Raw genomic sequence first — 12,461 nt, 5'->3', positions numbered from 1 at the left:
TTCTTTTAGGTTGGAGAGGTCAGGGTTGGGTTGGGTTTGGTTTGAAAGGTGCTGTCAAAGGAGGCTTGGCAAATTATTACAGTGTTTCTTATTGTTGGTAGACACTACTGCCGCTGTGTGTTGTGGGTGGAATGCCAATTAAGGTGGCTATGTCCTGGATGGTGTTGATTTCTTGTTATTCCACTTCAGAGATCTGTACACAAACATACGAATTAAGAGGAGTAGGCCATTCACCCCCTCGAGCCTGCTCCACCATTCAAAAAGATCATGGCTGATCTGACTGTAGCTTCAACTCCACATCTCTGCCTATCCCCAATAATCTTTCATATACACCTCCAGGGGTCTCTGTTTTTTAAAAAAGTTCTTTCATTTGATCACATGAAGCAACGTTTTTATGCAGCCGATTGTTGATATGGGATGGACTGCCTGAAAGGCTGGTGCAAGAGATTCAGTTACAGTCTTCAAAAGGGAATTGGATCAATCCTTGAACAAGGAACATTTGCAGGGCTACGGGGAAAGAGGAGAGATGCGGAATTAAATGGATTGTTTCTCTAAAGAGCTTGGAACAGGCAATGAGATGACTGGCAATGTGACAGTCTCTGGAAATGCCAGCATTGGCTGCTCATCCCTAATTTCACTTGAGAGTGAAAGGTGGTGAGCCGCCTTCTTGAGCCAATGCAGTCCATCTCTGTTCCTGCACCTCCTTTAAAATTGTACCATTTAACTTACATTGCTCTGCCTCATTCTTCTTATCAAAATGTATCACTTTACACTTCTCTGCATTAACTTTCATTTGTTTTTGTGCCTGCCCATTTCACCAGCCTACGTTCCCTGAAAGATCCTCAACTTTTACAATATTTTCAATTTTCCAGTCACCTGCAAAATTTAAATACCAAAACCCAGGTAATTAATAATAATCAAAAAAAGCCTTATGAGAGTGGTCCTTAAAAGAGGAAACCGTCTTTCAGTCTGAAAAACAACCATTCCCAACTGCTCATTGCTTTCTGCCCCTTAGTCAATTGTGTATCCAAGCAGCTGCTGTCCCTTTAATCCCACAGGTTCCAATTTACTAAGTCTATTATGGTGCTTTATCAAATGTCTTTTGAAAGTCAAATATACATCAACCGCACCACCCTCAACATCCTTCACTGTTACTTCCTCAAAGAACTCAATCGAGTTAGCAGTCAAAAATTATTTGCCTTTAATAAATACAAGCTTTTGTTCATTACTCCATAATTTGCCAACATCAATTAAATTTGTGCTGGGTTACTGTCCCTAAAGTTTCTTCACTCCCTTCCTTTGATCAAAGGTATAATATTTGCAATTCTCCAGTCCTCTGGCATCACTCCCACATGTAGTGAGAATTAGAAGACAGTGGTCAGAACCGTTGCAATTTCTACCTTTTATTTTGCAAACTGGGATGCATCCCATCTGGACCAGGTGACTTTTCTATTTTGAGTACTGTTATCCCATTAAGCACCTCCTCTATATCCTATTAAACATCTTAAATCAAACTTCAAGCAGTAACAAGTCAAATTAAGTGTGAAAAATCACCTGTCATCACTTGGGTTGACATGTCTATGTTGCTTATGACAACTCAATTCTTTATTTTTTAAAAATCATTAGGTCATCAAATTGAAAACAATTCTAAATATGTGGGAGCATTTATCTAATTTTCTGAACATAATTAAATAATTAAATTCTCCAATTTATCTGATACCCTACTTGCTTGAACTCCGGGATTTCCTAGATGAGCTGTTTCTTCCTGGCGGAGTGCTGGACTTCTTTTCTTTCTTCTTCACATAATCTCCATCTCCATCTTTGTTTTCTTCTTTCACTTTACTGTCACTTTCCGCTTTCTTTTCCCTGTTAGTGTGCACAGAATTTGTAAATCACAGAAACAAGCATATTTTAGCAAGATACAATTTAACCTGTACACTTTAAAGATAGAAATTTCAGTGTATTTATATTTATCATCAGTTTTGTTCAACTTAATTTTTAAATGTTAATTTTGCTGAAATATTTAGCCTCATGCCTCACAAGATTTACAAAGATACAACAAATTTTTCATTAATCTAAATTCACCCAGTTTTTAATTGAAAATTACTGACTATAATAATGAACACTAAGGAAAAATAAGTAATACCTATTTACAGCTGAGATAAAATTTTTAAACAAATTAAGGTCTAATTTTTCCCAAATGTAGAATGACTGTGGCCGCTTTTACCTTAAAAGACTTGCACTTATATAGCACTTCATCAGGTTGTTGAAACATTTCAATGCATTTCACACAATTAATCACTTGTACAATGCAGTGACATAAACAAGAAAGCTGAACTTCACATCGGGAATTACAAAATAACAAACTAACTAACAAAATCACAAAGCCTGCCTAACTCATCCTTCCAGAGACCCAATGGTTCACCTATCGCACAGCATTAGGCCTGTTAAGTCTGACGCTATAATGCTGAAGTTCTATAATGCTTTACTTGCACCTAGTACTACATTCAGTTCTGGTTACCAAGGGACAAAGCAAATAAATATGTAAGTTTTGGAAGAAATGCATAGAAAGACCACAAGCTGCTATTTAATATTGTAGCTTTAAGAAGGGTAGAAAAATTTGAACACTTCAGTCAAGAAAGGGGGCAAATGAGCAAGAAGCTTATATAGTTGTTAAGATACTAATCTGAATGGAAAAGGTTAATCTGAAAACTATTTTGACTTATATCATAACTGCAGGACAAGGGGAGATACATACAAACTAGCAAAAAAACAACTGCAGGAGTAATAGTGGCAAGCATTTCTGCTAGGTAGGTCACTGGGGACAAAAGTCTGGAATTGGAATAATTCTTGAGGTAGATTCTGTGATGGGGAATCAGTAGGTTTCTATGGGACGATAAACAAAATAGATGAAGTTAATTCTATTAGGGTTAATTTAATTACAGAAATGTAGGCATAGGAGGATATTTGATTGAGCTTTTTCAAATGATGAGGGATTAGATTCTTTCCGTGGACAGATTATTTTTGAGATGGGTATAAAATAAATACACAGAGTTAGACTAGATGTTATGAAGTAGTTATTTTCACAGAAAAGTCTTTGACTCCTGGAACAAATTGCTGGTGTGATGAATATGGATTACTTGTAGTCCTTCAAAAGGGAGCTGGATAATCTCCTGAGGCCACTCAAGTTAAGTTACAATAGGTAGTTAGTGGCCTGACTGGAAATAAAGGGGACTAGTGAGTTATCAGTCTCTTGGAGTTTGCTTGATTGCTTTGGCAAATCACAGAAACATGTTCCTAAATTTGTCTAAGGCATTTCCTGTTTTTCTGCCTCTTCCAGATGCTTAGGTCGGGTACAGTCAATCACCCATGAGATTGCAGTATGTCTAGATGGGACAGGCTTGATGGATCAGAGGTCTCTGCCCATTCATTTTCATGTTTAAATTTATTTCCATGATCTTCTCAATTTACTAACAGAAGAAAGTAACTCTGGAATCATGCAAAAGGTAGATGAACGCTGTATTCATTGGACCAAAGGTTTGTTTCTAAGAAAGTGGGCTAGCTAGCTGCATTGCCTTTAATTGTAGCTACCATTGTATCTTTTAGGGAGCTAGAAGTTCCTGCAATGTTCAGTGAATTTATCCAACAATAGTTTAGCGAAACAGACCAAGATGATCCCTGGTCTGTGCTGATCTCAGCTGGGGCAACAGTAGTGCCACTATCCTCCACGTACCAAAGTTAAAATTCTTACTTCTGATCACGATCCAGCAACCGTTGTTGGAAGTGCAAACGTAGGACAAAATTTGTTTAAATGCGATGTCCCGATTATAGAAGAACATGCCCACAATTATGGTCAAGGCTTACCAAGGACCATTTGGATCTAATACCAGAGGGTGATGTTACACATGGAGCTATATGTAAAAGAGGAGCAACATCTGCAGATGAGGAGAAATTACTGGGCAGAGAAAAAAATCTTGGCCTCCCTAATAATGTGGTAATGCCCAGGATTCTATTGGTTTTCATCACCTTAGAGTGAAAAAAAAATTGTCATTAAAAAAAAAGGCATGTGGCATTTAAAAGCTAGGAAAATAATTATCTGAAATCATGTGTTTCATATAATACAACAGGAATTGAAATGGTCTTATTTAACCAAGTCATCAACTTGGTTCTAACCCAGGCTGTCAGAAAAAACTAGATAATGCCATTGCTTCACTTAGATAAAATTACACAAAACTGGTGAGTTGCTAAAGGCCTTCTATTATATTTTCTCTCATTAAATGACAATCACCATAAAAGTAAAAGAAATTAGTGTTCTTGCTCAGATTTTCTGCTTCCAACTGAATAATACAAGAAGTCGCCACAGTTGCTGAAATCTTTAACAGTGAACTCTGCTGGATTTAGAAAATGAGACTAAAGTAGATTAATTGAGTTCTGATAAAGAATACAAATTTAAAATGACTAGGAAAGAGGACCTGTTTGGGGATTATCAAGAACTAGAAACTAAATTAACGAACAGGTCCTCAAGGGTTATAATCTCCGGATTACTACCCGAGCCACGTGAAAATTGGCAGAGGGACACGAGAATAAGGGAAGTAAACACGTGGCTAAAGGAGTGGTGTGGGAAAGAAGGGTTCCATTTTGTGGGGCACTGGCATTAGTATTGGAACAGGAGGGATCTGTACCGTTGGGACGGTCTCCACCTGAACCAATCTGGGGCCAATGTTCTAGCGAAAAGGGTAAACAGGGTGGTCAACAGGACTTTAAACTAGAAAGTGGGGGGGGGGGGGGTAAAACTCCAAGAAGTATGACTAATGGGAAACAAAGCAGCAGGTTAGCGTGTGGGGGGGGGCGGATTCAACTTCATGGAAAATTATGAAAAAACTGAAAAGAAAGGAGAGCCCAGGAGAGGCTATTAAAGTCCCCAGAACACACAATAGGAGTGTGTTTGGAAAGGGCTAGGAATCTAACTTCAAGCACATCAGATAAAAGGACAACAATGAGAAAGGGGGCGGGAAATACAGGACTGAAGATGTTGTATCTGAATGCACACAGTATACGAAATGAGGTAAATGAGCTTGTGGCGCAGATTGAAATTGGCAGGTATGATGTGGTGGGCATTACAGAGACATGGCTGCAAGGGGATTAGGACTGGGAGCTAAATGTCAGGGATATACATCCTATCAAAAAGATAGGCAGGTTGGCAGAGGGGGTGGGGTTGCTTTGTTAGTAAGAAATGAAATTAAATCGATAGCAAGAAATGATGTAGGGTCAGATGATGTAGAATCTGTGAGGGTAGAGTTGAGGAACTGCAAAGGTGAACAAACCATAATGGGAGTTATGTACAGGCCTCCGAACAGTAGTCAGGATGTGGGGCACAAGATACACCAGGAGATAGAAAAGGTGTGTAAGAAAGGCAAGGTTACAGTGATCATGGGTGATTTCAATATGCAGGTAGACTGGGAAAATCAGGTTGGTAGTGGATCCCAAGAAAAGGAATTTGTGGAATGTCTATGAGATGGCTTTTTGGAGCAGCTTGTGGTGGAGCCCACTAGGGAACAGGCAATTCTAGATTTAGTGATGTGTAATGAGGCAGATTTGATAATGGAGCTTAAGGTGAAGGAACCCTTAGGAGGAAGTGACCATAATATGATAGAATTTACCCTGCAATTTGAGAGGAAAAAGCTGGAATCAGATGTAACGGTATTACAGTTGAATAAAGGCAACTACAGAGGCATGAGGGAGGAGCTGGCCAGAATTGACTGGGAGATGAGCCTAGTAGGAAAAACAGTGGAACAGCAATGGCAGGAGTTTCTGGGAGTAATTTGGGAGACACAGCAAAAATTCATCCCTAGGAAGAAGAAGCATACTAAAGGGAGGACGAGGCAACCATGGCTGACAAGGGAAGTCAGGGACAGCATAAAAGCTAAAGAGAAAGCATACAACGCGGCGAAGAGCAGTGGGAAACCAGGGGATTGGGAAGCCTACAAAGACCATCAGAGGACAACTAAAAAAGAAATAAGGAGGGAGAAGATTAAATATGAGGGTAAACTAGCCAGTTATATAAAAGAAGATTGCAAGAGTTTTTTTTAGATATATAAAGGGTAAGAGAGAGGCAAAAGTGGACATTGGGCCGCTGGAAAATGACGCTGGAGAAGTAGTAGTGGGGAACAAAGAAATGGCTGAGGAACTGAATAGGTACTTTGCGTCAGTCTTCGCAGTGGAAGACACGAGTGACATCCCCAAAGTTCAAGAGAGTCAGGGGGCAGAGGTGAGTATGGTGGCCATTACCAAGGAGAAGGTGCTAGGAAAACTGAAAGGTCTGAAGGTGGATAAATCACCTGGACCAGATGGATTACACCCCAGAGCTCTGAAGGAGATAGCTGAAGAGATAGTGGAGGCATTAGTGGTGATCTTTCAGGAATCACTGGAGTCAGGGAGGGTCCCAGAGGACTGGAAAATCGCTAATGTAACCCCCCTGTTTAAGAAGGGAGTGAGGAAAAAGATGGGAAATTACAGGCCGATTAGCCTGACCTCGGTCGTTGGTAAGATTTTAGAGTCCATTATTAAGGATGAGATTTCAGAATACTTGGAAGTGCATGGTAAAATCGGGCAAAGTCAGCACGGTTTCAACAAGGGGAGGTCATGCCTGACAAATCTGTTAGAATTCTTTGAGGTGGTAACGAGTAGGTTAGACAAAGGAGAGCCAATGGATGTTATCTACTTGGACTTCCAGAAGGCCTTTGACAAGGTGCCGCACAGGAGGCTGCTCAGTAAGATAAGAGCCCATGGTGTTAGAGGTAAGGTACTAGCATGGATAGAAGATTGGCTGTCTGGCAGGAGGCAGAGAGTGGGGATAAGGGGGTCCTTCTCAGGATGGCGGCCGGTGACTAGTGGAGTTCCGCAGGGGTCAGTGTTGGGACCACAACTTTTCACTTTATACATTAATGATCTAGATGAAGGAACTGAGGACATCCTGGCTAAGTTTGCAGATGATACAAAGATAGGTGGAGGGGCAGGTAGTATTGAGGAGGCGGGGAGGCTGCAGAAGGATTTGGACAGGTAGTATTGAGGAGGCGGGGAGGCTGCAGAAGGATTTGGACAGGTTAGGAGAATGGGCAAAGAAGTGGCAGATGGAATACAACGTGGGGAAGTGTGAGGTCATGCACTTTGGTAGGAAGAAGAGGCATAGACTATTTTCTAAATGGGGAGAGAATTCAGAAATCTAGAGTGCAAAGGGACTTGGGAGTCCTAGTCCAGGATTCTCTTAAGGTTAACTTGCAGGTTGATGCGGTAGTTAGGAAGGCAAATGCAATGTTGGCATTTATTTCGAGAGGACTAGAATATAAAAGCAGGGATGTGCTGCTGAAGCTTTACAAGGCTCTGGTCAGACCACATTTAGAATATTGTGAGCAATTTTGGGCCCCGTATCTCAGGAAGGATATGCTGGCCGTAGAGAGGGTCCAGAGGAGGTTCACGAGAATGATCCCAGGAATGAAAGGCTTCACATATGAGGAACGTTTGAGGACTCTGGGTCTATACTCGATGGAGTTTAGAAGGATGAGGGGGGATCTGATTGAAACTTACAGAATAATGAAAGGCCTGGATAGAGTGGACGTGGGGAAGATGTTTCCATTAGTAGGAGAGACTAGGACCCGAGGGCACAGCCTCAGAGTAAAGGGAAGACCTTTTAGAACAGAGATGAGGAGAAACTTACTTAGCCAGAGAGTGGTGAATCTATGGAATTCATTGCCACAGAAGGCTGTGGAGGCCAGGTCATTGAGTGTATTTAAGACCGAGATAGATAGGTTCTTGATTGGTAAGGGGATCAAAGGTTATGGGGAGGAGGAGGGAGAATGGGGTTGAGAAACTTATCAGTCATGATTGAATGGCGGAGCAGATTCGATGGGCTGAATGGCCTAATTTCTGCTCCTATGTCTTATGGTCGAAAATGTCAAAACTTTGCAGATGCTGCTTGGCCTGTTGTCTATTTCCAGAACTTTGCTTTTATTTTTAATCAACAAGTCACCTTCACCAGGAATTTATGGCTTTTAACTTAGACATTGCAAAGACAAATTTAGTCATAGCTTCCTCCTTGATTAATGAGATCATCTAGGTGTTATGCTTGAAATATTAAAAAAAGTACTTTGTATAATTAACATTTGAGAACCGCTAATCCATGGTGGGTACTGTTTGGGTTGACGGTGTGCATAAGTGCATTACACTTCACCAAATACTGGTGCTTCTACATTACCATTCCAGTACTCAAGTATGTGGAGCAGAAAGACTTCTGATACTGCTGGAGGCCCCCTTTTGGGCACTAGGATAGGAAGATCAGGAGAAAATTAGATCCTGCAGTATCATTATGGAGGCATTAAAACCCCATGGCAGAAGAGAGAGAGTATCCCAATTTTATGCAAGTAATGGGTCAAGTATTTTATCTGTATACCTTTCAATGAATTTTGGTAAGGTTATAATTTAATTACTGTGTATAAGAAGTTGTGATCGGAGTGTTGGTATTCTTCATGTTTATTTAAATGTTCTGTCCCCCTGCGAACAAGGTTGTGCTGCTGTGTCATTGCTGGAATAGCAGCAGAACCCTGCACAACTGTCGAGGCACCCATGCAATCTGCCTTGTATGAAACTGATAAAAGGACTGTGTCATGATGCCAAATAAGAGGTGGAACATGCATAGGAGATTATCAATTAACTGAGTCTTCTCATTTCATTCCAGGTGACATGGCACAGTTCTACAGTTAAGGAGTGGAAAGATGGTGAAGGAGGGAGGGCTTTAGATACCTGAGACACTGGATCTGGGGGAGATGGCACCTATACAAGCCAGATGGGTTGCACCTGAACAGAGCTGGGACTGAATTCCTTGCAGGGTGTTTTGCTAGAACTGATGGGAGGGCTTTAAGCTAACTCAGCAGGCGTGTTGGAACCAAGAGAAAATATTAGCGAGGAATCCCAGGGTGCACCAAATACTGGGAGGGACAGATAGCGCTCATATAGAGCATAGCAAGTTAATAAGTCAAGTCGGGGTAAGGGAGAAGGTAACAAAATCTAAATCAGGGTTATTATGCAAGTATGTGAATGCATGGAGTACATTGAATAAAACTGGAGTGGGGGGAGGGGGGGGGGGGTTACAGGCGTAGATTGCCATGTGGAAATATGATGATGTGGCGATAACAGAGACCTCTCTCAAAGAAGGGCAGAACTGGGTGTTAAACATTCCTGGGTAGAAGGTGTTCAGAAAAGATAGGAAAGGAGGAGGGGTGGCTGTATTGGTTAGGGGTTGTAGCATTGTAGTGTTGGAGAAAGAGGATGTCAAAGAGGGTTCAAGGGCAGAATCAATTTGACTGGAGCTAAGGAACAAAAAGGGTGCAATTACATTGCTTGGCACAGTCTTTAGTTCACCAAATAGTGAGAAGGACGTAGAAGAACAAAATTACAGAGAGATGCAAGCATTACAGAGTAGTTATAATGGGGGACTTCAATTACCTGAATGTAGACTGGGGCAGCAGTATTGTAAAGGATGGAGGGGCAAAAGTTCCTAGGTTGTGTTCAGGAGAATTTTCTACAGCAGTATGTGTCCAATCCAACAAGAAAAGACTCTTGAAAATGAGGTGGGCCAAGTGGATCAAGTGTCAGTGGGGCAACATTTAGGAGACAGTGATCATTGTATTGTACATTTCAGGAAGATGATAGAAAAAGACAATTGGCAATCCAGAGTAAGAATAATTAACTGGACGAGAGCAAACTTTGATGGGGCAAGAACGGAGCTGTGACAGATAGACTGGAACGAAAGATTGGCAAGAAAAACTGTAGCTGAACAATGGGCTATCTTCAAAAAAGAATTGGTTTGGGCACAGTCAAGGTAAATTCCATTGAAAGGGAAAGGTAGGGCAAGCAAATCCAGAGCTCTCTGGATTAAAAAGGAGAATTAAATTAAGATAAAAAAGAAAAACTGTCAGGTAGAAAATACAATTGAGAACCATGGGGAATACAGAAGGTTCAGAGGGGAGGTGAAAAAGCATATTAGAGAAGCAAAGAGGGATTATGAGAAAAGGCTGGCAGCCAAGATAAAGGGGAATCCCAAAGTCTTCTATAGACATTTAAATAGGAAAAGGGCGGTAAGAGGAGGAGTAGGGCCGATTAGGGACCTAAAAGGGAATTTACATATGGACGAAGGGGCCATAGCTGGGGCATTAAATGAATACTTTGCATCCGTATTTACCAAGGAGGTAGGTAGATGCTACCCAGGCCATAGTGACAGTCGAGGAAACTCAGTCACTAAAAAAGTTCAAAACAGACAAGGAGGAAGTGTTGAATACACACTCGGTACTTAAAGTTGACAAGGCACCGGGACCGGATGAGATGCATCCAAGGATACTGAAGGAAGTGAGAGTAGAAATTGCAGGGGCACTGGTCATAATCTTGCAGTCTTCCCTAGACTCAGGGGTGGTGCCAGATGACTGGAGAATTGCAAACATTATCCACTTGTTCAAAACAGGTTGTAAGGATAAGCCCAGCAATTACAGACCAGTCAGTTTAACTTCAGTTAAGATGGAGTGGGCAGTTAGGTGGCAGCTGAATTTCAATGTGGATAAGTGTGAGGTGATGCATTTTGGTAGGAAGAACATGGACAAACAATATAAAATAAGGGGTGAAGTTTTGAAGGGGTATATGTGCATAGATCATTGTAGGTGGCAGGACAGGTGGAGATAGGAGTTAATAAAGTATATAGTATCCTGGGCTTTATTAATAAGGGCATAGAATACAATAGCAGGGAGGTTATGATGAATTTATATAAGACACTCGTTAGGCCTCAGCTGGAATATTATGTACAGTTCTGGGCGCTACATTATAGGAAGGATGTGAACACATTGGAGAGAGTGCAGAAGAGGTTTACATGAGTGGTCCCAGGGATGAGAAACTTCACTTACGAAGATAGATTGGAGAGGTTGGGACTGTTCTCCTTGGAGAGAAGGCAGCTAAGAGGAGATTTGATAGAGATGTTCAAAATCAGGAGCAGGCTGGATAGAGTAGATAGGGAGAAGCTGTTCTCGCTCGTGAAAGGATAACGAACAAGAATGCACAGATTTAAAGTGATTTGCTAAAGGAGCAAATGTGATGTGAGAAAAAACTTTTTCACACCAGTGGTTCAGGTCTGGAATGCACTGCTTGGAAGTGTGGTGGAGGTAGGTTCAATCGAGGCATTCAAGAGGGCATTGGATGATTATTTGAATAGAACCAATGTTCAAGGGTACAGGGAAAAGGCAGGGCAATGGCACTAGGTCAGAATGCTCATTTGGAGAACCGGTGCAGACACGATGGGCCGAATGGCCTCCTTCTGTGCCGTTAAAATTCTGAGATTCTGGGTAGAGGGCTGCCTATCTTGTGATAGGGACACAGTTGCCAATGGCTCATGAGAATGCAGGCAAATGACTTCACAAGTTGCCAAGGGGTCTCACAGCTGTTTCTGCTCAGCATCCTCCAAAGAAGCCATAACACAAAGTGCAAAGTTGGCACTGTACTGAAAATGGCTTGTAACATTAAGTATAAAGAACCAACAGCATTCTGCAACAAGTACTCAGGCAATAAAACCATTCTAATTAAAAAGAAGCAAAAATAAAGACAGTTCTTAGTAATACCAGCCTTTTTAAAGATAGATAGCATCAACATTCAACTCTTGATAGGTGCAATGCCAGTTTTGATTTGGGAGTTTGCTCATGAAATATGTTGGAGTGGGGAATTGAGTGTATAGCTTATAGTGCTCATCAGCACACAGTTTACACTGGTTCACCACCTTCAGGCCAAGTCAGTTGGAACTACCTCAAAAACCATACAAGAAACTCAGCTGTAATGTTATTCAGGTGCAAGACGGGAGCAAAGCATTAGCGCTTGTTAACATGCTCACTGAGATGTTCTAGCTGACAATCTCTGGATAGGACACATTTGTTAGGTGCTGTTTAGGCACCTAACCCAAGAGTATTATAACTGAAGACTGAAAGGGCAAATTGGAAGTTTGACTCCTTAAATTTTAAACAATAACAGATGTTTACCTTGATGGCGAACAACTTTTTGATCGGCGCCTGTCTTTTGATCGTGAACGCTTTGTATGAGGACTCTTAGAATCACATCTGTCTTTGTGTCTTGAGGGAGATCTCTGTTGCGACCTACTCCTGGAACATCTGAAGAATAAAGGTAAGAATAAAGTTTTTTCTGTGACAACACAATTACAAAGAGATTCAAAAATTGAACGCATGCATAATTTTTTAGAAAAAGCAGAAAATTTTGGTAACTAGCCTTGTAACCACTTTGAAGTAAAACAAAACACAATTTTTCTTTCAGTGCTGTAGTTCAAAAAAGATGCCAGTTTTTAAAAAAAACTGTGATGTAACAACCAAGTACAGCAATTTTCAGCATTCCAGCCAACAGTAGGTAGACTGCTATAAAAAGAA

The 12,461-nt window shown here is 41.2% G+C and overlaps 1 protein-coding gene across 4 annotated transcripts in view; it reads right to left on the bottom strand.

Annotated features, from left to right (window-relative positions):
- srek1 (splicing regulatory glutamine/lysine-rich protein 1) overlaps positions 1-12,461 on the bottom strand; it is a 65,920-nt gene that overhangs the window by 12,722 nt on the left and 40,737 nt on the right. For all 4 annotated transcript variants that reach the window (XM_078562748.1, XM_078562740.1, XM_078562732.1 and 1 more), the window contains 2 exons: positions 12,063-12,191; positions 1,726-1,866 (listed from right to left, as the gene is read on the bottom strand). In XM_078562748.1, coding sequence (XP_078418874.1) covers positions 1,726-1,866; positions 12,063-12,191 — 270 coding nt within the window. The remainder of the gene's footprint in view (positions 1-1,725; positions 1,867-12,062; positions 12,192-12,461) is intronic.

The sequence above is a fragment of the Cetorhinus maximus genome, chromosome 2 (genome assembly GCF_964194155.1).
Source record: "Cetorhinus maximus chromosome 2, sCetMax3.hap1.1, whole genome shotgun sequence".
In the NCBI taxonomy this organism is placed as follows: Eukaryota; Metazoa; Chordata; class Chondrichthyes; order Lamniformes; family Cetorhinidae; genus Cetorhinus; species Cetorhinus maximus.
The sequence above is the reverse complement of the archived record's forward strand: the minus strand, read 5'-3'. Positions and strand labels throughout refer to the sequence as shown.